Below are 27,990 nucleotides of genomic sequence, written 5' to 3'. Positions count from 1 at the left end.
ATTACATTCATTTTATTTCTGTAGAATACTGATAGTTGTAAATAGGAAGAGTACTTTAATACTTAAATATGTAAATTAATTTAGTTTGTGACGCTTATTTCCACGGCCTCCATTGCCTCAGTGCCGGCTCGTGGTGAGGCTGGAACTCGTTGTTGTGGAAGATGCCATTATACCCCCCGTTATTGTCCACGTTATATGGAATCTATAACAAAACATATGAGCATGAGAAAATATAGTATTTGAAAAGTTATTGCCATTTTATTTAATTATTTGGCATTGGAAGTACTCTAAATAAACAAAGTCAGCACTTGTCGTCAGATAATCGTGTGCAGGGCACTGCATCGTAAGAAAGCAGTGTTTTCTTCTTCGTTAAATACATGAAGGAAAGATGATCAGCTGTGGATTTCAGTTGATATTGAATAAATATTTTGAGTGAAAAATCACTTACATTCGTTTTGACCCCCCTGGGAATCAAACCTGGACTTATAAACTTGATGATTACTAACTAGGGAAGCAGACAAGAAAGGTGGTGGCCATATTTTATTATCTGATGAACTTATGGGAGCCTTGATTTGGTCAGTCCATCTATTGGGGATCTTTCTCTTCATCTACTATGTTCGTCCCTTCCCATGACCATTTAATTTTCAAGGCTGTCATCGTTTTTTTAAAAAACTTTTCTCAAACAGACGGAGGTAAGTACCAATTTTGAAATGTTGTTCTTGAATCACTAGAACTTCACTAGAGACATCTATTGGTGAGATGAAAAGAAGCTATTTATTTGGTTGTCAGCCCCGTAAATGCCCATATTCTTCTTCATCTTTGATGAGATGTCAAAAAATAATATGAAAAGTAACTCCTATAATTGGAGATAATCCAGATATGTGAACAAGTATTTGGGCACACTCAAAATGTTGATGATTAGTTAGTTAGGTATACAAATACTCAATTACCTCTTCCGGATCTGTCCATCTCATCTTGATGAGATCAGCCGCCTTTTCTCCAATCATGATGGTGGGTGCATTGGTGTTTCCTGATGTCACTGCAGGCATTATACTGGCATCCGCAACCCTCAGTCGGTCAATTCCTTGAACCTGGAAAGTAAAAGTTTTGATTGAAATATGTAACATTAGCAGATTGACTTATATTTTGAATCAAAATAGAGGGTCGACGAGGTGTGGGCAGAAGACAAATCTCCTGGCTCCGGAATATAAGAGATTGGATGGGGATCAGAACCGTTGAGGCGTTGTTTAGGGCTACTCAGGACAAGGGCAATTACTCTCAAGTGATAGTTTGCCAAGGGAAGACCTAATATCGCTCACTCCTTTCAAGAACGTCATAAATCAAAAATCGTCAATTTTCAGTTGTGCGTGTTTTCGGAATGCCCAGAAAATATACTATATCCCAGCAAAAGAGGCATATTTTTAACTTATAATTTACCCGCTACAGGGCAGAACGTGTTGTTTTTGCATTTTGAAGAAAAGGTATTGTTTAATTATTTTTTTAAATATACTAAATATTTTTCAAATGGAGAAAAAACCTTCAGGTTTTACCTAATAAGATCTGTTGCACATTAAAAAGTTCAATAAGTGGCTTGATATTTATTTTTAATACATTGTATTATATTTTTAAACTTTAAAAACGTTCTGCTGAAAAATCAAGTTTTTTGATTTATGACGTCCTTGAAAGGAGTGAGCGATATGATATGGACAGAAGAATACATATTAGCACAGCAACCAGATCAGCCATATATTTAGCTTTGAGAATAGATGCCTGCGAAGAATTTTAGTTTGGCACGAGGAATGAGGAAATAAGCTGTAGGGTGAAGTAAATTTTTTTCGCCTCTTCCACATTTATGTATTTCATTTATGTATGTAAAAGATGCTTTTAATCATTTCCTGCAAACAATATGACACACCCAAAATGTTGTGAATATTTTATGTTAAATTATTAGAATTGGTGTTCATATAACAGACAGGAAGCAGCATAAGCAGGATCAGACCCCCAGGAAGACCACCTAAACGATGGAGGGATAGCTGGTCTTCCACCTCCCAGGAGCGGACCGGAGAATGATAGGACCTAGTCCTAAAAGAAGAAGAAGAAGAAAAAGTGGTGTTCATATGAGACAAGTCTGGAAGGAATTAGAAGAGGCCTACATCTAGCATTTTGTCCGCCTCCGTAGTGTAATGGTCAGCACGATCGGCTACCGTTCTGGAGGTCCCGGGTTCGATTCTCAGGGGGGGTCAAATAAATATAAGTGATTTTTTTCACTGTAATATTTATTCAATATTACCCTGGACTGAAGCGGGGGGCTGATCACCTTTTCTTCATGTGTAAACGATCAAGATAACACTGCGTTTATATGAAGCAGTGCCCTTTGCACCATTGGGGTGCAGATAAGGGTTTTTATATCATATTACATCTATCAGTGGAAAGTGGGCTGACAAGGAAGAAGATGATACCTGAAGCAAGTGGTTGACCACGGCGCTGGGGTCTCCCGGGGCCCCCATCTTGCAGCTGCCCGCCTGGTGGTTCTCGGGCCCGGTAGCCCTGCGCAGGGCGCACTCCCAGTAGGCGTCGCACCCGAACTGGATCTTCTCGCAGCCCGGAACTGGCGTGCGATCCAGCGTGAGCCCGTACTTGCTCAGCGCCTTAGTCTCGGACAGCCTCAGACCAAACTTGATGCCGTCCACCATGACCTTTATGTCATCAGGGTGTGTCAGATATCTGGTGAAGAGTTTTATAAAATGAAGAATATAATGCATATTTGTCTTTTGTAAGCTGACGATGCTTTGCTTCTTGCCGATAGCAGAGAAGACCTGCAGGCGCTGATGACAAAGGTGTATAATGTGTGTAAAGAAAGTGATTTGATGATGAATGTTGACATATTCAAAGTCATGGTTTTTGAAAGAGATAAATGTAGATCTGGGGGTAAAATAATAGTAAATTGAGAAATTTTAGAATAGTTAGATGATTTCGTATATTTGGGAAGTATATGTTCTAGGGAAGAAAAGATTGATAAAGATATATAAAGGAGAGTGAATTCTGGAAACAGAGTGAACGGTTTACTGAAATTGGTCAAAGCAAATGAAAGCCTATCAGCAAAAGCTTAACTGTCAGTGTACAATGGAGTCTTGGTTCCAGCCCTGATGTATGGAAGTGAAGCATTGATAAAGATATAAAAAGGAAGAGTGAATGATGAGTGATTAACAGTTTACTTTTGGGACCATCAAGCCTTATTTATGGGTGAAGCAGGTATCATAATCGTGTACTAATGGATTTTTATACTTTACACTAGTTTGTTGCTTAACTATGATAACCATCATCAATATTCCACGTACGGAATGTGACTTCATGAATACATAAACATAAAACAGTAATAAAGTTTTATTTTATATACAAACCTTGCAAATATTCTGGGGTGCTGTAATGGATTACTGGATGCCAAGGAAATGTATCCCCTGCTCTTTGGATGTAGAAGGGCTGGAATGATTTGTACGGAGCGAGTTCCGTTGTCTACTCGCTCACCAACCTGCAAGTATTTTTCACCCACGTCATTAAGAAAATTTGCAGTATAAATCACTTGTATTATAGACCCAAAATTTAATTATATTTATATCAAAGTATGATTTAATAGAAATTGATGAACAGAAGATATCGTGGGTACACTGGCAAAAAGGTTAACTTAAAATTATGAAATTTTGACTTCATGAAATATATTATTATGTTTTCAACGTTCTTTAAACTGGCAAAATACACAAAGTAGTTTGAAATGTCATATTTATGTGGTTTAAAAAGGAAATTCAACTTTCAGTTTAATAGCGGGTATTTTATTCAGCTTTAAACAGCAGGGATTATTCAAACAGGGATTTTAAAGTTTTACTCTTGATATATTTCATTCGATTAAGACAGATTTTTTAAATTAAATATCTTATCACCATTTTCCAATCTTGAAATAATAAAATTGTAAAAAAATGCAAAGAAAGCAATGCACGAAACCAACTGTTTCTAGAATGTAAAAAGTTGCACTTCTAACGATCTAGAATCTCATAAAAAACATTTTTTTGTTAACTAACTAACAGAATAGAACACCACACCGCTCTGTCTTTGCAAACATTCCTCTCCTCTTCCACGTTCATACATCTCCTCATACATACCCGCCGATTGTTACGACTCCTAACCTGACCACTTTCAAGTATTTAGCATACCTGATCATGCCATGTTTTTCTCAGTCTTCCTCTGCTTCTTTTTCCAATTACATTCACCTCATAAATTTGTTTCACCGTTCTTTCCTCGCTCATTTATGATTTATTATTTACACAAATATTTCAATTTCATACTATTTCTGTGAGCCTAAGCGGCTCATTATTAGAAATAGGTATCAAATTGTGGTAGAGTGGGTTCGAACCCAGGAACTCTGACTTAAGAGTCAGCGACACTAACCACGGGACCACAACCCGATACTATAAATGATTTTTCAACTTGCCTGTCCTGTTCGCGCACAGTTTGCCAGAAATCCTCCGAAGAAGAATTGTAGATCAGGGTGATCCAAGGATGGATCGGCATACCTCGAGTTGACAAGACCAGTAACTTCAGAAACACCTTAACAAAATAATATTTCGTATGTGACACATCGCTCACTCCTTTGAACAAAGTCAAATATCAAAAATTGTCAAATTTCACTTGTGCATGTTTTCAAAATGTCCAGAAAATGTATTATATCCCAGCAAAAGCGGCATATTTTTAACTTAATATTTATCCGCTACAGGGCAGAGAGTGTTGTTTTTGCATTTTAAAGAAAGGGTTTTGTTTAATTATTTCTTTAAATACCTATACTAAATATTTTTCAAATGGAGAAAAAACATTCAGGTTTTACCTAAAAAGGTCTGTTGCACAGTGAAAAGTTCAAAAAGTGGCTTGATATTTATTTTTAATACATTGTATTATATTTTTAAACTTAAAAATGTTCTCCTGAAAAATCAAGTTTTTTGATTAATTAAGTTTTTGAAAGCAATATGTGAGATGAAAATATACATTAAAAAAAACAGTTTATTATCATGAAATTTTATGAGCACTATGTTCTGGAGGTCCCCGAAGTACGCAAAAAAGTTGCAGCTTGATGTGTTTAACCAAAATGCAGTAGATATAATAATAATGTTACCAGTTCCTGACATCAGTCCGTCTCTGAATAGAAGGTACTCCATAGCAGTGGCCCAGTTAAGGGGTGTGGTATTGGTGTCGTTGATATTGAAGTTCAGGAAGAAGGACACATGGTTATGGAGATTCTTTCCTACAGCGGGAAGATGGTGGACTGGTGCAACACCAACTCTCTTGAGCTCCTCCGCTGGGCCAACTCCACTCAGTAGCAATAGCTGAGGGGAATTCACAGCTCCACCACTGTAACAAATCATATGGGATAAGCGATAATTCAATGCAAAATAATAGGTCGACAAGGTGTAGGCAGAAGACGGATCTCCTGGCTCTGAAATATATGAGATTGGACGTAAGTTAGTTATGTATATTGCCTAGTGATGTATATTGTCGCTACATCGTAGAACGTTACGCATTCCATGGACTGATATGATCAGCAACGCAAATGTGCTCCAAAGAGCAAAAGCAGGGAGACAGTTGCTAACTGATATCAAGGTCCAGAAGGTGTCCTATCTGGGGCATGTGCTGAGAGGAGAGAAGAATGAGAGTAGCACCTACTTATAAAAGGCAAAATAAAAAGTTGACAAAGTGTGGGCAGAAGACAGATCTCCTGGCTCCGGAATATACGAGATTGGACGGGGATCAGGACTGTCGAGGCGCTGTTTACAGCTGCCTAAGACAAGAACAAGTACTCTCAAGTGATAGTCAAATGACTTCACAAATGCATATGACTGACTTCCAGTATTCTTAAAATTGCAATCTATTAATCTTGTTTTAAGGCGTTTCCTAGTGCTTATGTAAAAATATCCCGCAAAAATCTTACATACCTACATCATAATAAAAGGGTCTCTGCTAAATAAAAACTTTCTCAATTGAACATATGTGGCTTTAGTGAACTCACATATACCATGACATGAGATTGATTATATTATATATATCTAGGAGTTCCAAAAATTTGAGTAGTGTGGTTGTCAATCATGGGTGGAATGGGGAATGTTGCATGTGAAAACACTTGACCAGCCATGATAAGTACTAAGCCCTGTAATTACTCAAACTTCCATATTCTTATTCATCTATGTTCAGATATTGAAAGCTGTCCCACTGCATTTCCAGATCTGATACAGAAGCATCTAGGCTTCCTGAGAGATCATCTCTTGCAAAGCAATATAATTATTTTTATTAAATTAATTTGTAAAATTTATAGAAAATGTGAAACAAAATTTTATCGCGATTTTACTGTGAATTTACATTTCAATTTCCTTGTCACACATATAAAAGATTTACCTCAATATATTTTTTTAATTACCTATCGTCCAAGTGACTCTGAAATCTAGGCTTGTGCAACACCGCTTATCGTGACCCTACTTAGGCTTCAATTTTTTAAGTTTTATAGCCTTTGCCTGCTCGTGAGTGGATTTACTCTTATGTTTAAAGTTACTATGTATAATTTCATGTACATAATTCATGAGTGAAAATACTAGGCAAAAACACTCGCTACCTCGCTAGAGGCATGAGTTTATGGATTTACCTCAAGATAATTTCATTGTTAGCTTTGATGACTTGTCGCTGGCCATAGGAGTTGATGACTTCCACCCCGTAGGCCACCTTGTCTGTTTGGTTGATGAGGATCTTGATTGCTGTGGTGTTGAGCATGATGTGAAGGTTGTGGCGATTGTTGGCCGGACGGAGGAAGGCTCGAGCGCTGCTCACTCGAGACCCATTCTTGTTGGTGGTCTGCGCAATGGCGAATCCCGTGTGGGAGCGTCCGTTCAAGTCGCGAACTTCGTAGCCTGTAAAATAAAATACAAAATAAACTGGTCAATAATTTGTATATCGTAGGTATACTGGCAAAAAATGTGAACTCTAAAATTCCTGTTTTAATGATCCCTGTTATTTAAAACTTTTAGCCTGTATAAAATACCTGCTATTAAACTCAAAGTTGAATTTACTTTTAAAACCATATAAATATGACATTTCAAACTACTCAGTGTATTTTGGTAGTTTAAAGAACGTTGAAAACTTTATAATATGGATCATTAAGTCAAAATTGTATATTATTTTTTGACGTCTCATCAAAGATGAAGAAGAATATGGAAGTCTGGGCATTTACGGGGCTGACGACCGTCTTAGACTGGTTTAAGTGGTCATTCTACAGATGTGAACATTCACCAATTCTACCCATTATTGACAACCACACTACTCAAATTCTTGGAAGTTCCATATACATATATGAACCAATTTTTGAATCATCATTTTTTAATCACTAGAACTTCACTAGAGACATCTATTGGTGAGATGAAAAGTAGCTTTTTATTGAGCAGAAACTCTTTTATTAGTATGTGAGGTCCGAAACCTGGATTATAATCACACACATGAGAAACGTCATAAAATATTTTTTTCATTTTTATTATTTAAGCTTATAATTTGACCAGATAATTTATTTAATTAATAATTGTTTTTTTAGATATTAAGTCCATGCTTTGTAGACTCATGGAAATATTCACAATTGTTGCGATTGTTATAATATATTGATAAAGTTTGTGTCTTGAATTCCGATTTTAAAAAATATAATATTATCTGTCTGTTGCCTTTTGTACGCTGACGATGCTGTGCTTTTTGCCGATAGTAGAGAAGATTTCAGGAGCTGGTGTCAAAGGTGTATAATGTATGCAAGGACAGTGACTTGTTGATAATGTTGACAAATCCAAACTCATGGCTTTTGATAGAGATGAATGTAGATCTGGGTGTAAATATTAATAAACGGGGAAATTTTGGAACAGTTTGGAACTTTGTTCTTAAACCTGAGTGGACTATACTTAAGAGTTATCTATATTGAAATTTCAACATAGATAAAGAAGAATATAAAAGTCTTGGTATTTACAAGGCTTATGACCTGCCGAAGGGAGATAGTGTGACCCGAAAACATGGTTTTCTGGACACACTCTAAATATCACTCTCCTTATCATTGATCGTTCACTTTGTGTAATACCACAATTTGAATATACAAAATACACTCTAAATGCTTTTTGGACACCTTTTCGGCACACTCAATATATTTTTAGGAAAAATATTTTCGGGACACATTCAATATGCTTATATTTTTTTGGACACGTTCATAATGTTTTTGGACACAATAAAATAAATATTTGGGGCACATTAAAAATATTTTTTAGGAATACTAAAAATATTTTTGGGCTTTAAAAATATTTTTTTGGAAACATTAATAATATTTTTGGGCCTCCTATAAAATATTTTTGGGGATACTAAAATACTTTTGGGCACATAATTTTTTTGGGCACACTACAAATATTTTTGGGCACATTAAAAATATTTTTGGGCACATCAAAAATATTGTTAGGCACAAAAAATATTTTTGAGCGCACTTTGAATATTTTTTGTACACCTTACCCAGCTCCTCCCCCGCCTTGAGCAGGGCGTACGACAGCGGCGGGTGGTAGGGGAATTGGCTGACGCTGAGCGGGCCGCCCGCGGCGTGGTAGCCGAGGTCCACCAGGTCGGGCTGCTTGTTGTCCTCTGACTTGAGGAAGTAGGGCAGTACGTCGCGGTAGGACCAGCCGTTGGCGCCTGCTGCAGCCCAGTCGTCGAAGTCCTTCACGGATCCTCGGATGTACATCATTCCGTTCATCACAGACGTTCCACCAAGAACCTGGGGATAAAGATATTATTATGAAGCAGAAATTGAATCACCCTTTACAGTTTGCAGGAGGAGAGGTCGTTAATATTTGTCCGACGTGTAGTCCGATGTATGAATTAATTTGTAATTAAAAATCTCAAGGAATACATTTCATTTCATCATTTTTTATATTATTTTTTGACATCTCATCTAAGATGAGGAAGAATATGGAAGTCTGGGCATTTACGGGGCTGACGACCGTCATAGGCTGGTTTAAGTGATCACTTTTCACACGTGCAACATTCACCAATTCTACCCATTATTGATAACCACACTACTCAAATTCTTGGAAGTTCTATATATTATATATGAACCAATTTAGAAACATAATTCTTGAATCACTAGAACTTCACTAGAGACATCTATTGGTGAGATGAAGCTTTTTATTGAATTATTTAAGCTTATAATTTGACCAGATAATTTATTTACAACATTTTGAGTGTGTCCGAATACAATAGTGTGTTCAAATTTTAGTGAACAAGTTTTTGGACACACTCAAAATGTTGTCATCATTTTTTATTTGTTCTCAGAGACCCACCAAGCTACGTTATGTGCGCTTGTGCACTACACGGAATTTTACCGTTCGGCAGTGCGTTTTTATTTTTTTTATTTTTAATAAAAGCGACTACGACAGTTTAGCGTGATCGAGTTCACGCGCACCGTGATCACTCACGTGATCGGTGCGTGAACACGTTGCGCGTCAATTTCAAAACCGGACTGCCGGACGGTAAAATTTCGTGTAGTGCACTACACATTTTGCACAAACGCCCTATGGTCGTTTGTGCAAAATGAGAGATATATCGCTCACTCCTTTCAAGAACGTCATAAATTAAAAATCGTCAATTTTCAGTTGTGCATGTTTTCGGAATACCCAGAAAATGTACTACATCCCAGCAAAAGAGGCATATTTTTAACTTAATGTTTACCCGCTACAGGGCAAAAAGTGTTGTTTTTGCATTTTGAAGAAAAGGTAATTATTTTTTTAAATATACTTAATATTTTTCAAATGGAGAAAAAACCTTCAGGTTTTACCTAAAAAGATCTGTTGCACAGTAAATAGTTCAATAAGTGGCTTGATATTTATTTTTAATACATTGTATTATATTTTTAAACTTTAAAAACGTGCTACTGAAAAATCGAGTTTTTTGATTTATGACGTTCTTGAAAGGAGTGATCGATATGTGTCAAAATATGAGAGATATATCGCTCACTCCTTTCAAGAACGTCATAAATCAAAAATTGTAAATTTTCAGTTGTGCATGTTTTTGGAATGCCCAGAAAATGTACTATATCCCAGCAAAAGCGGCATATTTTTAACTTAATATTTAACCGCTACAGGGCAGAAAGTGTTGTTTTTGCATTTTGAAGAAAAGGCACTGTTTAATTATTTTTTTGAAATAACTAAATATTTTTCAAACGGAGAAAATAACTTCAGATTTTACCTAAAAAGATCTGTTGCACAGTAAAAAGTTCAAAAAGTGGCTTCATATTTATATTTAATATATTGTAATATAATATTTAACATTAAAAACGCTCTCCTGAAAAATCAAGTATTTTGATTTATGACGTTCTTGAAAGGAGCGAGCGATATGTCCTTGATTCGATACACTTCGAAAACGACTTTGTGTCGGGTTGTGGTCCCGTGGTTAGTGTCGCGGACTCCTATGTCAGAGTTTCTCAGTTCGAACCCACTCTACCACAATTTGATACCTATTTCTAATAATGTGCCGCTTAGGTTCACAGAAATAGTATGAAATTTAAATATTTGTGATTATAATAATAAAAAACAAATATTTCTCTTAAAAAAATATATTAAAAAAAGTAAAAATTTAAAACAGTTACATATTTTACTACTACTACTACTACTACTACTACCATCACGCCGTTTCCCCGCAGGGGTAGGCAGAGAGGATGGAACGCCACACTCTTCTGTCCTGACATACACTCCTCGCCTCCTTCACATCCATACATCTAGTCATACATGCCCTCCGATTATGCAGACTTTTGACACCGCCAGATTTTAGGTTCTGATTGATCTGATCGTGCCAAGTCTTTTTCGGTCGTCCACGTTCTGTTTTCCCTCTCACATTCGCCACATATATTTTCTTAGTCATTCTCTCGCTATCCATCCGCTCCACATGTCCATACCACCGCAAAGAGCTCTTTCTAATCTTTTCAATTATTCCTCGTTCAGCCTTACATTCCTTTCTTATATCGTCGTTTTTAATTCTGTCATACAATGATTTTCCACACATTCATCTGAGGGAGCGCATTTCAACAGCATTCACTCTGCTTTCATCCTTCCTTTGCCAGTTCCATGTTTCGCTTCCATACATTAGTGCAATATTCGTAGAATGGCCTAGTTTTGTTTTACTGTATTTATTTTCATACAGGAAATATAATTTTTTATAAATTTATATATATATTTTTATGACGGATATTAAAATACTAAACGTTTCCTATTAGTTACGTCACATAAAAATGTCGTCGGATTTGATTTTCTCTGCACTTGTAACACTAATGACAGATCACGTGAGATACCTCCCATTTTTCACGAATAAAGTACTTAAATACAGATTTAAATCGATTAATTTCCTGCAAACGCAGACGCAACCTTAGATAATGTTTACCGGAAGTGACGGCATCCCTAATCGATGTATCCGGTTCAAAGAGACTTACTCGACAAAAGATGTGTATTTGTCATTGTCTGAGGCTTTGACGATCGGCCCGTGAAATCACGATAGCATTGGAAAATCCGTTTATTTTTTTAAAGACAGACCAAGAATCACAAACGAATATACAAACTAACATATAATTCGTTATTTTTAACTAACTAACCATCACGCCGCTCCCCCGCAGGGATAGGCAGAGAGAACAGAACGCCACACCACTCTGTCTTTGCAAACATTCCTCGTCTCTTCCACGTTCATGCATCTCCTCATATATACCTGCCGATTGTTTCGACTCCTAACCTGACCACTTTCAAGTATTTAGCATACTTGATCGCGCCAAGTTTTTCTCGGTCTTCCTCTGCTCCTTTTTCCAATTACATTCGCCTCATAAATTTATTTTATTATTATTTATTACCGTTCTTTCCTCACTCATTCGTTCTACATGTCCAAATCATCTCAACACACCTTTCTTAATTGTATCGATAATGATTGTCTCAGCTTTGCATTTCTTCCTCATTTCACTATTCGAACATCTATCATACATCGTTTTGTCGCACATTCTTCTGAGAGATCGCATTTCGACTGCATTCAGTCTAATTTCATCCTTCTTTTTCCAACTCCATGTTTCAATTCTAAACATTGGAATCGGAACCAGGACTCCGTTTTGTACTGCCAGTATTAATTCAATTCGTTATTTTTTATTACTGTAATTCGTTATTTTTAAAATATTTAACATCTTAAAATATATGAAGAAGAATATGGAAGTCTTGGTAACCACTTAACTGATTTGGTAATCACTTATCCACCCTACGACAGGGCTTATGACCTGTCATAGGCTGGTTTAGGCAATTTATACAAATGCACCATTCACCATTCTACCCATGATTGACAACCACACTACTCAAAAATGGACGTAGTCAAAATATTGTGAAGACATTTGTATAACATTATTAATATTTGTGTCGGGTTGTGGTCCCGTGGTTAGTGTCGCGGATTCTTTTGCAGAGTCAGAGTTTCTCGGTTCGAGTCCACTCTACCACAATATGATACCTATTTCTAATAATGAGCCGCTTAGACTCACAGAAATAGTATGAAATTGAAATACCAGTGTGAATAGTAAAAATATTTCTCTTAGTAAATATAATGAAATTGAAGTATTTTTGTGAATAATTGAAATAATATTTCTCTTTTTTCATTTAAAAAAAAAAGGTATTTGTGTTCTTTTTTACTTTAAAAAGTTAGTAATGTTAATACACAACCACTCACCGAAATTTTTCTCTATCGGATTCGAGATGTACCCGTCTCTTCGTCAGGACAATTACTGTACCAGCATGCAAACAATGTCATCACTATGAATATAAATCAATCTGAAGGAGTTTTCCGAAGCGGGATTCTTCTACATCTTTAGAAATACGGCTGTCCAAACTCAAAACACTAAGGGACATTTTTTTTGTACTACGTTTTTTGTACATTTTTGGACTAAGTAGATTCTACTTAGTCCAAAAATGCAAAAAAAACGTACTACAAAAAAATGTCCCTTACTGTGTTTTAAGTTTGGACAGCCGAATAGTTCTTGCATATATTTTATTTTAATGTATTTTTAATGTATACGATTTAATTTTTTTATAGTTTGTAATTTATATATTAATTGAAATAAATAAATTGAATTGAATCACTACCATAGCACTATTTACACACTTCCAATTTCGCAAAATGTTAATCACATATCGCTCACTCCTTTCAAGAACGTCATAAATCAAAAATCGTAAATTTTCAGTCGTGTATGTTTTCGGAATGCCCAGAAAATGTACTACTTATATCCCAACAAAAGAGGAACATTTTTAACTTAATATTTACCCGCTACAGGGCAGAAAGTATTGTTTTTGCATTTTGAGAAAAGGTATTGTTTAAATTTTTTTTAATATACTAAATATCTTTCAAATGGAGAAAAAACCTTGAGGTTTTACATAAAAAGATCTGTTGCACAGTAAAAAGTTCAATAAGTGGCTTGATATTTATTTTTAATACATTGTATTGTATTTTTAAACTTTAAAAACGTTCACCTGAAAAATCAGATTTTTTGATTTATGACGCTGTTGAAAGGAGTGAGCAATATGTGAGATGAAAATATACATAAAAAACACTTTATTATCATGAAATTTTATGTGCACTATGTTTCAGAGGTCCCTGAAGTATGCAGAAAATTGCAGCTTGATGTGTTTAACCAAAATGCAGTGGATATAATAATAATGTTACCAGTTCCTGACATCAGTCCATCTCTGAATAGAGTGGACTGATGCCAAAAAGTGGCTTGATTTTTATTTTGAATACATTGTATTGTATTTTTAAACTTTGAAAACTTTCTCCTGAAAAATCAGGTTTTTAGATTTATTACGTTCTTGAAAGGGGTGAGCGATGTGTTACCTTTCCTCTCGGCCAGTTACATCTCTGTCCAACTTCTCCTAGGCACGCTGAGGTCTCGGGTTCTGTCTGGTAACCCCAGTCGATGGAGGATCCAACGAAGTTCAGGAACATTGAAGGGACCTGAGTCCCGGTTGGTTCATTCATTCCTGGAAGAGAGGGAAATCAACAAGGATTTAATGCAATAAGGCCATAAGACTAAAACGATAGATGCTTCATCTCAACTTGAGATAAAGCATCTATAGTGTTAGTAATACAAAGAGATGAAAGGTGCATAGAATAAGTGTTGGGTGAACGAAGATTCGATCTACAACATTTTGAGTGTGTCCAAATACTTGTTCACAAAATCTGGATTATCTCCAATTACAGGAGTTATTTTCATATTATTTTTTGACATCGCATCAAAGATGAAGAAGAATATGGAAGTCTGGGCATTTACGGGGCAGGATTTGGACCTCACATTCACTAATTTTACCCATTATTGACAACCGCACTGCTCAAATTCTTGGAAGTTCTATATATATGAACCAATTTAGAAACATTGTTCTTGAATCACATGAACTTCACTAGAGACATCTATTGGTGAGATGAAGAAAATTGGGAGTTTTTTGTCAGATACTGAATAAGATGAAGACACAAGAAGAATGCTGAAGTAAATTAGTATAAATTGAAACTTACTAACGATATGATTCCAGTCTCCATCGCGTATTGTTGCGTTATATCAATTTGCGAAATTTCCATTTCCATTAGGTCAATTATGAGGGAATCGGTAATAATCTGATTTGCTTACATTCACGACGATATTATAGAGCGTTGTCTTTTTAGAAATCACTCGGGTCACGAGGATGATTCGGAATAAATGATTTTCGTGAATCACGCCGAGAAGATTTGAATTTGAGATGAATACATCAACGAGTCTACAGAAAGAAATCCGAATAGGTATTGGCTAACTATGGTATAAGAATTAATCAGAAATTTATATATGTAATGTATATATCTCTCACTCCTTTCAACAACGTCATATAACAAAAAAAAAGATTATTCAAGACATCGTTTTTAAATTTAAAAATATAATAAAGTGCAATTAAAAACAAATATCAAGCCACTTATTGAACTTTTTACTGTGCAACAGATGTTTTTAGGTAAAAACCGAAGGTTTTTTCTCCAGTTTAAAAATATTTAGTATATTTAGAAAAATAATTAAACAATACCTTACTTCAAAATGCAAAACAACACTTTCTGCCCTGTAGCGGGTAAATATTAAGTTAAAAATATGCCGCTTTCGCTGGGATATGGTACATTTTCTGGGCATTCCGAAAACATGCACAACTGAAAATTGTCAACTTTTGATATATGACGTTGTTGAAATGAGTGAGCGATTATATAATGTATAGTTAAACCTTGATATAACAGACTATTTGGGGGGAAGAGGTCCGTTAAACCCAAAAGTCCGTTGTACAATATAAAAATAGGTTTAAAATTAATCAAAAATAATTTTTCGGTAAATATTAACACTGTATTTAGATATAAATCTCTCTCTAAACTTTATCCACACCCAATAATGCATAGGGCACTGCATCGTATTGACGAAGTGTTATCTTGATCGTTAACAAATGAAGAATCACCTTGATTACTCTTGCACTTCAGAGACCAGTCCAGGGTAATATTAAATAAATATTAGAGTGTAAAATCACTGATATTTATTTTCACCTCCTCCTGGGTATCGAATCTGAGACTTGCAGCTCGGTATTTAAATAGAGAACCCAGACGGATGAAGACCACCCGGAAGATATCGAAAGCGATGGCGTGACAGCTGCCAGTCCGTGTCACAAGAGACGGATAACGAGACAGACAGACATGAGGATCTATAAGAAGGAAGAGGAAAAACAGGAGAATATTTACCAGCTTCTATTAGTAGAACTCTCCAGTGAGGTACTTCGGACAATCTTGCAGCGACCACTGCTCCAGCAGAACCTCCTCCTACCACGATGAAGTCGTAGTTGGTATCCATGTCTCGACGATACTAGAAATCAAAGGAAATATTGAACTCAAAATGTATGCTTATACACTTGGGTCTGTTTTTATGCGGATCTTTTTAAAGCGATTTTGAAGTTATGCGATTTTCAAATTCAATGAAACCTATCGCTCGCTCGCCTTTCAACAACGTCATATATCAAAAAACTTGTTTTTTCAGGAGACCGCTTTTAAAGTTTAAGAATAAAATGAAATGTATTAAAAATAAATATCAAGCCATAAATTGAATTTTTTACTGTGCAATATATCTGTTTAGATAAACCTGAATGTTTTTTCTCCATTTGAAAAATATTTACTACAGGTATTTAAAATTAAAAAAAAAAACATTTTCTTCAAAATGCAAAAACAACACTTTCTGCCCTGTAGCGGGTAAATATTAAGTTAAAAATATTCCGGGATATAGTACATTTTCTGGGCATTCAGAAAACAGTAAACATGCATAACTGAAAATTGTCGATTTTTGATATATGACGTTGTTGAAAGGAGTGAGCGCTATCCCTTATTTTTGTATGTAGTTAAAGTCTTTTTTTATGCGAATTCGTATAAAAAATCTAAAATTTAGATTAGTGCAGATTACAACCGTTAAAGTTGATTGTGTCACTGGCGCAAGGTAAGCTCAAATCTGTCATGTCAAATCATGAAAATTTGGTGGTGGTTTTACAAACTTGTATTTATTTAGATTGGCAGTGACAGGACATTTTTTATTTTATTTTTTATTTTATTTTATTTGAAGGAAGAACCACAGTTACAATATATGATACATCAGAATACAAAAAATATAATCATGAGTACCAATTATAGTTCTTCACAACTATGCATAAAAGAGGTCTTTATAAAGGAAGAGACATGAGACAAGGATGGGATAAAGAGAAAAGAAGATGGCAGTGATAGGAAAAGAAGAAAAGGAAAGGACAGGGAATAGAATTACCTTTTAAGGTTTATAAGATTCGAACAATTTCGCTTTAAAATTTTAAAGATTGGAGTACAACATATCAAGGTGGGTACAACATTCATTAAATTTCCCACAACTTCGATAAATAAAGGAATTTTTTAAACAGTTGATGGTGCTGGATTATAAAAGGTATGAAAGGTATTGAAAGCTTTTCACAGTTAAATAGAGAATCAATTTTGTTTCAGATGTTCTATTAAATTCGGAACTTAGTTCATAAAAAAATGATATATTTGGTAAGTTAGTTAGTCACGTTAGCGCGTTTGTGCGAATTAATAATAAAAAATTGTTGAACCAAATTGGTTTGCTATGGTATTTATTTCTATGAGTTAGATCATATTCTGAATAAAACGTGCTGTTTTATTTCATACAATAATTACCATTCTCAAATGGTTTCAAAGCTAAAAAATACCTACTTAATAGGTCTTTTTTTATTATTTCGTAATAAATGGTTTTCAGCAGATATCGTGATCTTTTTTTTGCACAGGTGTCCGAAAAGCTACCTGATTGATTTAGTCATATCGTTTTGTGAAAGATAATACAAGGTTTATATTTATTGACCGTAAGAACTTGATAGATTTCAGATAACTTTTGCGTGTTAATGACCTTGCTTGAGGTAAAATATATCAAGGAATTATACAAAAATTACACACACACATACATTACTACTACAATGACGCCGTTTTACTGCAGGAGTAGGCAGATAGAATGGAATGCCACACTCTTCTGACCTAACGTACACTTATAGCTTCCCTCACATCCATACATCTTGTCGTACATGCTTTCCGATTATGTAGACTTTTGACACTACCAGATTTAGGTGCTAAAATAAAACTGCTTTATATAAACGCAGTATTATCTTAATCGTTTACACATGAAGGAAAGGTGATCAGCCCCCCGCTTCAGGACCAGTCTAGGGTAATATTGAATAAATATTACAGTGAAAAAAATCACATATATTTATTTGACCCCCCTGGGAATCGAACCCGGGACCATTACACTACGGAGGCGAACAATATATATATATATATATATATATATATATATATATTTATATATATCTATATATATATATATATATATATATATATATATTTATATATATCTATATATATATATATATATATATATATATATATATATATAATATATATATATATATATATAAATATATATATATATATATAAATATATATATATATATATATATATATATATATATATATATATATATATATATATATATATATATATATATATATATATATATATATATATATATATATATATATATATATATATATATATATATATATATATATATGTATATATATATATATATATATATATATATATATATATATATATATATATATATATATATATATATATATATATATATATATATATATATATATATATATATATATATATATAAATATATATATATTTATCCACCTCCTCTTCATTCTTTAACGTTCCAAGGACACAACTCTAGAATTTAGACTTTGCTTCACATACGGTGTTTGAAAATGATGAGAATCGAAAAAGAATACATCGAAACACTTGCCACAATAGGTTTTAAGAAATAATGGTATTTACCTAGTAAAACTTAAATAAAAATGTACAGATACTACCACAAGTGACTGCTGAATCAATTGATGAAAATATATTTTCAACATTGATAATCTACCTGTATCCTTTGTGCAGTTTATTGCCCCAATATCCTTCTAAATCAATCAAACACATATCAAGTCATAAATAATATCATGGGTACCTGGAAATATTTTAATTTATACGTAGTGACTAATAAGTTAAGTTTGCAAAGACTTAGAGCTGTGACCACGATACAGAAATTTCGCGTAAGACACTGACTGCTAGGGGCATTATATACGGCACCTTGAAATGATAAAAACAAGTGTTACGTAATGTATGTATGTACAGTGGAACCTATTATAACGAGCATAATTTGTTCCAGCATCCTACTCGTTAAGCGAAACAATCGTTATGCGAAACATTTTTTCCTATCAATGTGAAATACGAAAGTGCGATCCATGGCGAAAGCAAATGATTTTTTTTTAATATTTCTTTCATTAACGTTTATTCAAATATAATAACTTTTAAATTATTAAAGAGTGTAACAACTTGGAATACCTACAATTTATTTTGGAAAAAAAAGACAAATAATTAATCCTTTTAACTATAAAACTGTCTAAAGACATTTGTTTTTAAGGTCAATAAGGATACCATAAACGATAATATTTACTTCAGTAAACGGTAATATTTACTTCAGTAAATATGTGTCCGCCTCCGTAGTGTAATGGTCAGCACGCTCGGCTACCGTTCTGGAGGTCCCGGGTTCGATTCCCAAGGGGGGTAAAATAAATATAAGTGATTTTTTCACTGAAATATTTATTCAATACACTGGACTGGTACCTGAAGCGGAGGGCTGATCACCTTTCCTTCATGTGTAAAAACTATCAAGATAACACTGCGTTTATATGACACAGTGCCCTATGCACCATTGGGGTGCGGATAAGGGTTTTATTATTATTATTTAAATATGTAGGAACTAATGTGTTTTATTTTTATTTATTTATTTTTTCAAAACATATTACATACATAAGTCATATTATATAATATTCCCGATGAGTTATTTATATTTCTCATTTTGGGACATGGGATTAAGGTTAACAAGACTGGAACACAATAACAATGTTACTAAAAAGATTTTTTTTTAAATAACCAAAACTAACACATGGCAAAATATAAAAACAATTAACAGGTATAATAAATAGGCATAAGAAGCATATTTAAAAGGAATAAATGATAAAATCATAAGGTAAGAAGCATATTTAAAACAAACAAATGAGAAAATATAAAAAAACGAAAAAAAAAACAAAAAGTTAAAAACAAAATAAGAAAATATGACTAATCACTACATATATATCTTTCCATAAAGTATTTTTTCAGATCATTTATCTTGGATCCCCGAATGGGTTCTATTTTATACATGTAAGACAAAAGTTTCTACTTTCATTGTGTGCGTAGGTAAAAATATAAACTGACTTTTAAATAAGGACTCATGGCTTGAGAGTTAGAGATCGAACTCTAGGCATCTAGATCGAAGTCCACTATACTACCAACAGACTACAGGCTGACTGTATGTTATATTTATATCATAGGATATGAGTTAAGCAAGGCTGTTTTTTATATGTTTCTTAGACTCATATAAGTATTTTTTAATATAATTTTCTAATAACACGTAGTCATATATGCATTTATGTATAATTTGCACGTAAGGGGTGACCATTTTGCGTTAGCAAAAGCTGGCTCAGGAAAAAAACAAGTCCTACTAGTTTGATAACAGACCTTGTATTCTCTCTGCCTAACTTTGTGGTAAAGCTGCGTGATTATAAGTTAGTTAGTTAGGACGGCCTAGTGATGTTTATTGTGGCTACATCGTAGAATCCTACGCATTCCATGGACCGATATGGTCAGCAAAGCAAATGTGCTCCAAAGAGCAAGAGCAGGGAGACAGTTGCTGGCTGATATCAAGGTCCGGAAGATTTCCTATCTGGGGCATGTGCTGAGAGGAGAGAAGTACGAGGTATTGCAACTTATCATAAAAGGCAAAATAAAGGGTCGACGAGGTGTAGGCAGAAGGCAGATCTCCTAGCTCCGGAACGTAAGATATTTTTTTTAGATGGGAGTTCATTTATTATTTACATTTCCTATTATGTACAAGGTTTATAGATCATTCAGTAGATTTTGGTATCTTCTAACTAAAAACAAAAATGTTGTAAATAAATTAACTGGTCAAATTATAAGCTAAATTAATAAAAATGAAAATGATATTTTCTGGCGTTTCTCATGTATGTAATTATAATCCATGATTCAGACTTCACATACTAAGAAAAAGAGCTTCTGCTCAATAAAAAGCTTCTTTTCATCTCACCAATATGTAGATGTCTCTAGTTAAGTTCTAGTGATTCAAGAACAACGTTTAGAAATTGGTTAATATATATATAACTTCCAAGAATTGGAGTTGTGTGGTTGTCAATAATGGGTAGAATTGGTGAATGTTATACGTGTGTAAAGTTATCACTTAAAAGAGCCTATGACGGTCGTCAGCCCCGTAAATGCTCAGACTTCCATATTTTTCTTCATCTTTGATGAGATGCCAAAAAATAATATAAAACAAGGTGTTTTATTTTAATCTGAGTTGGGAACAGGAGAGATAATCTAGTGTGGGCCAATCAGGAACTTCTAAGCATTTTCTCATTACTGGAAGGAACCTTGTAAAACTCCTCAGGAGAAGCCGGACTGCTGACTGTCGTCAACAGACATTCCGTTCCACTAGAAGAGTGTTTGGTATTTTATGCTCTAGCTTGGTTTATGGACCAAATATAAGGAGATCGGATGAGAATTAGGATCGAGGTGATGTTTAGAGCTGCCCAAGACAAGGACAATTACTCTCAAGTGTTAGTCGACGTAAGAGAGACTTGATATCATATGCACAGAAAAAATGATGTTTACATCATTTCTTGATGATATATTGAAGTGTTCTATAGAATATATCGTTCCGAACATTTTTAATTTGTTGTCAACGGATGTTAGAGGTCAAAATAAAATATGGAACAAAGGCAAAAGAAAGGAATGGGTAAATGATCAAGAGTTGATTCTATGATAATTATAAAATAGTTTATATCGCTCACTCCTTTCAAGAACGTCATAAATCAAAAATCGACAATTTTCAGTTGAGCATGTTTTGGGAATGCCCAGATAATGTACTATATCCCAGCAAAAGATGCATATTTTTAACTTAATATTTACCCGCTACAGGGCAGAAAGTGTTGTTTTTGCATTTTGAAGAAAAAAAAATGTATTAAAAAGAACTCCACCGACAAGACACACAAGGTGGCTTGGTGGGACTTTGTAAAAAATAATATTTTAAATATGATATATTATTAAAAATTGCTAAAACTCAACCTGGGAAAATCCCACGCAAATAGAAATGCATGGTTAGCCTACAAATATGAACGTGCCTTATAAATTGACCACATGTGTACCCAACTCACTAAGTGCCCTTGAATGACCAATAATTTGTGAATGGATTTTGATCTATTATGTAATTTTACAACAATTGTAAAGACTTGAAGGAAAGTAGGTACATTATCAGATATTATAATCAGTTCGATTAATCTCGTTTGTCGGCTTGCCATAACGGTGTATGTATTACAGGAATGGCCAAAGTGTTGACGTTATAATTTATTTTGAGTGTGTCCAAATCCTTGTTCACACTAGCAAAATGTTGCGAGTAAATTAACTTCAATTTTAAATCATGTTTTCAGGTGTCGCCAATATGTAAAATAATTCAGTGTGGGTCTTGCATACATTAAAAAATAATTTACAACATTTTGAACGTCTCCAAATACTTGTTCACAAAATCTGGATTATCTCCAATTACAGGAGTCATTTTCATATTATTATTTGACATCTCATCAAAGATGAAGAAAAGTAAAGCCCCGTAAATGCTCAGACTTCCAAATTCTTCTTCATCTTCGATGAGATGTCAAAAAATAATTTAAAAAATAATGATGTCTTGCATACATGGTGCCAAGAACTCGCACATAAAAGAACATATGAATTATTTTATCAATCTACTAGCCTATGATTTTAGACTTTCATATGAAAGAATATTCTTGTAATCATTATATAAATATAGCTTTCTTTTACAAATATGTTACTATCAATGATTTTTTTTTTATTTGATTATATTTTTTCTTAAAAATTACTACTTTTCTTATGATATATAACTTATCACATACGATTAGAGATGTGATTAATGAATAAGTGTTACTTTTCGGTTACTTTGTGACAATGGTAATCGTTAATTTTGCTCGGTTTATAATTAAGTTATTTACGTTAAATTATTTGATTGGCCTCAAGGTATACGACTCTGGGCAGACCACTAAAAAGATGGATTGATAGCTGTGAATCGACATTGCAGGAGGCTAATCCCTCTTAAAAACAGGCCACAAGGCCTACACCAAGCAAAATGAGATGATGTTAAAATATAGAATATATCGGAAGATAAAAATAATAAATTTAAAAAATAAACCGCAGTTATCAAAAGTTTGGCAACCCGTGGTGTATTAGAACACCTATCAAATCGCATGATATTTCTTTAAATTCCACTCATTAAAAATTTAGTTGATTTTGATATGGAAACGTTTTCGCAATTGATATAGCTGAGTCTGAATAGATTATTATTATATTATAACAGTTTTTGAATTAGTTTCGTGATTATGTATAGATATATTTAAAAAAAAACCGTATAACCTATATTATTACATTTGAGTTCGAATGTGATATTTTAATGATATGTAGTACACACGAGCGGTCATACTAACCAAATATCTATATAATTTTTATAATATCCTTATCGTATATATATATATAAATATATATGTGTATATATATATATATATATATATATATATTTGTATGTATATATATATATATATATATATATATATATATATATATATATATATATATATATATACATATATATATATATATATATATATATATATATATATATATATATATATTTGTATTTATATATATATATATATATATATATATATATTTATATATATATATATATATATGTATATTTGTAAAATTTTAAATTCAGTCGTACATAGATTTTGGACTTCTAGTCCAGAGCTTTTGTATCGAATTCGGGAATGAGTCGGGAAGCTTAAAGCAACCTTTTTTGTATGGAATTTTCGATACAAGTAACAAGGTCGAACATTAACAGGATTTGTGAATGCCGACACTAGCGAGATGCGGATGTAGACATTAAGTTCTGTTACATGATCTAAGCGTTTCTTTAAAGTCACTAATAATTGAGCAAACAGGAGACAGGGCTACATTAGATAATGTCTGGTTCCAATTAAGGTAACAACATCGTATTGTTTACTTGAATACTCATCATCAAACGTAACCTCGAAAGATCAATGTTTATGTAGCTATATTACAATCATACAGCGGAACGAGAGAAGATGTTGTGCAACCAAATCATCTTTCACTTAAGTTCACTGTTCAAAACCATATTACGATTTTCAAACACGAGAACAAAGAACAACACTTATTGATTAGACTATATTGATATATTTAACCCTTAATAACTTAACATTCGTCTGACGGACTACGCAATTAAAAACGTGAAACGTAATAAAAAATTATTTATTAAAAATATAAACCGGTTACATGGCACTTAAGTTTGGTTTATTAGGAATGAATGTAAGAGACATTTAACAATAAATCACTATGTATTAATTTTTAAATCAAACACAGATTTTTTGAGTCTACTAAGTTATATTTTATAAAAAAATACATGAAAATTAATATTGTGATAGTTGTTTCGCCTTGTTATAGCATTTTCAAACGAATGTTTCAAACATTCGTTTGAAAATGCCATAACCGTTTTTGTATCGAAAAATAAGTATATATATATATATATATATATATATATATATATATATATATATATATATATATATATATATATATATATATATATATATATATATATATATATATATATATATATATTTATATATATATATATATATATATATATATATATATATATATATATATATATATATATATATATATATATATATATATATATATATATATATATATATATATTTTTTTTTTTTAATTTTATTTTATTTTATTGGAAGGAAGAACAACAGTTACAATATATGATACATACAGAATACAAAAAATAAAATCATGAGTACCAATTATAGTTCTTCACAACTATACATAAGAGAGGTCTATATAAAGGAAGAGACATGAGACAAGGATGGGATAAAGAGAAAAGAAGATGGCAGTGATAGGAAAGAAAGAAAAGGAAAGGACAGGGAATAGAATTACTTTTTTAGGTTTATAAGATTTCGAACAATTTAGCTTTAAATTTTGAAAGATTGGAGTAGAACATATCAAGGTCGGTACAACATTCATTAAATTTCCCACAACTTCGATAAATAAAGGAATTTTTCGAATAGTTCTTTGTTGGTGCTGGATTATAAAAGGTATGACTATGCCTATTGATTCTAATTGGACAGTGAAAAGGTATCTGCGCAAGAAGATAGGGGCTCTCAGTCATATTATTTATAACTTTATACAAAAAACATAAATCTGATATATTCCTACGTTTACTAAGTGAAGATAATTTATGGAAGGCTAAAGATTCTTCGTAAAAGTTGAAACTTAAATGAAGCTTACCATCCAACATTTTTAGAAATTTATTTTGAATACGATCAAGTTGAGCTATATATATAGCGTACTGAGGGTTCCAAACGACTGAGGCGAATTCGAGGTGACTACGAACATAAGCGTTATATAAAGTTACAAGAGATGATGTATTTTTAAATGGTTTAGTGGTTCGAAAAATAAAACCTAAGTTTCTGTAGGCCTTATTAACGCAGGCTTCAATATGTGAAGAAAACAAAAGTTTCTCGTCCATTATGACACCAAGGTCTCTTAATTCAGTTTTCCTGGTCAGCCGACTATTGTTAATTTCATAATCAAACATAATTTTTTTTTTCTTGTGAACGTAATGCTAAAACATTTATTGACATTTAGAAAAAGCTGATTAAGATTACAATAAGACACTAGATTATCGAGAACGTTTTGCAACATGGAACAATCGTCTATAGACTTGACTCGTATAAATAACTTGGTATCGTCAGCAAACATGAGAAAATTTTGATTGATATATTTGTTAATATCGTTTATGTATATTAAAAATAATAATGGGCCCAGGTGGGATCCTTGGGGAACCCCAGAAGGAATCATAATGTAATTAGAAGTAAATCCTAGAACCGCTACCGCTTGGCTTCTATTTTCAACATAAGAAATGAGCCATCTAAGAAGATCACCATGAATACCCATTTCGCAAATCTTACGAATCAAGACATTTTGATTTATTTTGTCGAAGGCCTTGGCAAAATCAGTATATATGGCGTCCACCTGGTAGCCCTCTTCCATGGCCGATAGTATGAAATGATTGAACTCAAGCAAATTTGACTCAATCGACCTGCCTCTTAAGAATCCGTGTTGGTTCAATATAATGTCGTTTCTTATTACTGGGTTGATTTTATCCGTGACAATTTTTCCCATAGTTTTTCCAAAAAGTGGGAGTTTGGATATCGGTCTTTAATTACTGATATCGGATCGGTCACCACCTTTGTGGATAGGAGTAATGAGTGCTCTCTTCCACGCGGAGGGAAAACATCCCTCTCTAAAAGATTGTGTATACAACTTGGAGAGCGGAATGGAAAGTTCCACAGCACAATGTTTAATAAGCAAAGGGTGAATACTGTCTGAACCAGGACCCTTATTTACATCAATATTACTAAGGTATTTAAGGACAGTAGGTCGATCAAAGTCAATTATATTCAATGAAGTGCTTGTTTCGTTATCATTAGTGTGAGGAGGCGCCATACATGATGTACTGCCAGAAGAGTCAGGTACAAAAACGGACTTAAAATAATCGTTAAATTGATTTGATATGGATAAACCGTCGCAGGAAGATACATTGTTTAAATGCATTGACGACGGTAGATTAGAGTTGTTACATCTTTTTTGTATTTAGAAAATGACCACAAAATTTTTGGGTTTGTTTTCAAGGTTTCTTCCACACTTTCAATATATTTTTCGTAACAGATTTTATGAACAGTTTTTTGACGAGATCTTAAGAGGGAAAAAGTTTGAAAATCTTCAACTTGTTTAAATTTCTTCCATTTTTTATTATTTTATTTATTTATTTATTTATTTTATTTTATTAATTTTTTTTATTATTTTATTTTATTTTTATTTATTATTAGATTAAAACCAATAATTTTAGCTTTTCCACTTTTTTTATTTGACCAGCGACCGGGTTTCGTCGTTACCGACATCATCAGACTGGTGACGGTAACGTACATGGACGGTAATATGTCGGTAACGACGAAACCCGGTCGCTGGTCAAATAAAAAAGTGGAAAAGCTAAAAATATTGGTTTTAATCTAATAATAAATAAAAAAAAAATGCAATTCCATCACGAAGTGTCAGTGGATAATATAAATCTAATAATATATATATATATATATATATATATATGTATATATATATATATATATATATATATATATATATATATATATATATATATATATATATATATATATATATATATATATATATATATATATATATATATATATATATATATATATATATATATATATATATATATATATATATATATATATATATATATATATATATATATATATATAAATATATATATATAAATATATATATATATATATATATATATATATATATATATATATAAATATATAAATAAAAATATTATAACTTAAATATATTATAAATATAATGTATACCCACACACAGGTCATGCCTAAATGGGATCTTTTTTGTATGAATATTATATATTTTTTGTATTTGTAATTATAATATATTGTGAAATCCAAAAGAATTTAAAATATCGTAGTCGTACAGGAGAAAGTGACTAACTTACATACAAAACGTAAAATATTCAGGAGGGCCATTTAAGTCACTTTTGCTTGGCAAAAAATAAACATCAATGCAGTAAGTCATTTATAACAAGTCAATTTATTATACTTCCAGGTTTTAAATCGCTTTGGGATTTTTTAGGGGCAATATTAAACTAGTATGATATCAAATAGCCAATATTCACGTTTTAGGAAAAAATACACTTGGTCACTTTCTCCTGTATGACGACGATATAGAAAAAAATAATAAATTATACATAGGTCAGGCTAGGCCCTAGTCTAGTTGAATCTGGCTATGAAGGGGTCTGTACTCACTTCAGGCCTGTTACAGGGGTCCTCCAGATCGCACTGACTCCTCAAGAAGACCTCCAGTAGACCCATAAAGAGCATAAAGGCACCCCCACCGCACGTCGCCGCAAGGGTTGGACCTGGGAGGGTCATCGGACACTCGCACGACAT

General features: G+C 33.0%; 1 protein-coding gene across 1 annotated transcript; it reads right to left on the bottom strand.

Annotated features, from left to right (window-relative positions):
• Window positions 1-94: 94 nt before the first annotated feature.
• Gld (Glucose dehydrogenase) lies at window positions 95-27,990 on the bottom strand. The gene is made up of 11 exons (XM_088263940.1): window positions 27,847-27,990; window positions 15,838-15,958; window positions 13,939-14,084; window positions 8,557-8,815; window positions 6,677-6,938; window positions 5,159-5,394; window positions 4,484-4,599; window positions 3,402-3,529; window positions 2,460-2,724; window positions 951-1,091; window positions 95-202 (listed from the first exon to the last, which is right to left on the bottom strand). Exons 1-11 carry the CDS (start codon window positions 27,988-27,990, stop codon window positions 95-97), a joined length of 1,926 nt encoding a protein of 641 aa, XP_088120066.1.

The sequence above is a fragment of the Brachycentrus maculatus genome, unplaced genomic scaffold (genome assembly GCF_059751285.1).
Source record: "Brachycentrus maculatus isolate JH-2025_06_01 unplaced genomic scaffold, ASM5975128v1 h1tg000210l, whole genome shotgun sequence".
NCBI classification, from domain to species: Eukaryota; Metazoa; Arthropoda; class Insecta; order Trichoptera; family Brachycentridae; genus Brachycentrus; species Brachycentrus maculatus.
The sequence above is the reverse complement of the archived record's forward strand: the minus strand, read 5'-3'. Positions and strand labels throughout refer to the sequence as shown.

Excerpts from the sequence above, each read along its gene's own strand:
- Gld (XM_088263940.1), bottom strand. The coding sequence starts at position 27,990 with ATGTCGTGCGAGTGTCCGATGACCCTCCCAGGTCCAACCCTTGCGGCG. Across the intron at positions 6,939-8,556 it reads CAAGGCGGGGGAGGAGCTGG|GCTACGAAGTTCGCGACTTG; the intron begins GTAAGGTGTACA and ends TTTATTTTACAG. Across the intron at positions 4,600-5,158 it reads CGGACTGATGTCAGGAACTG|GTGTTTCTGAAGTTACTGGT; the intron begins GTAACATTATTA and ends TATTTTGTTAAG.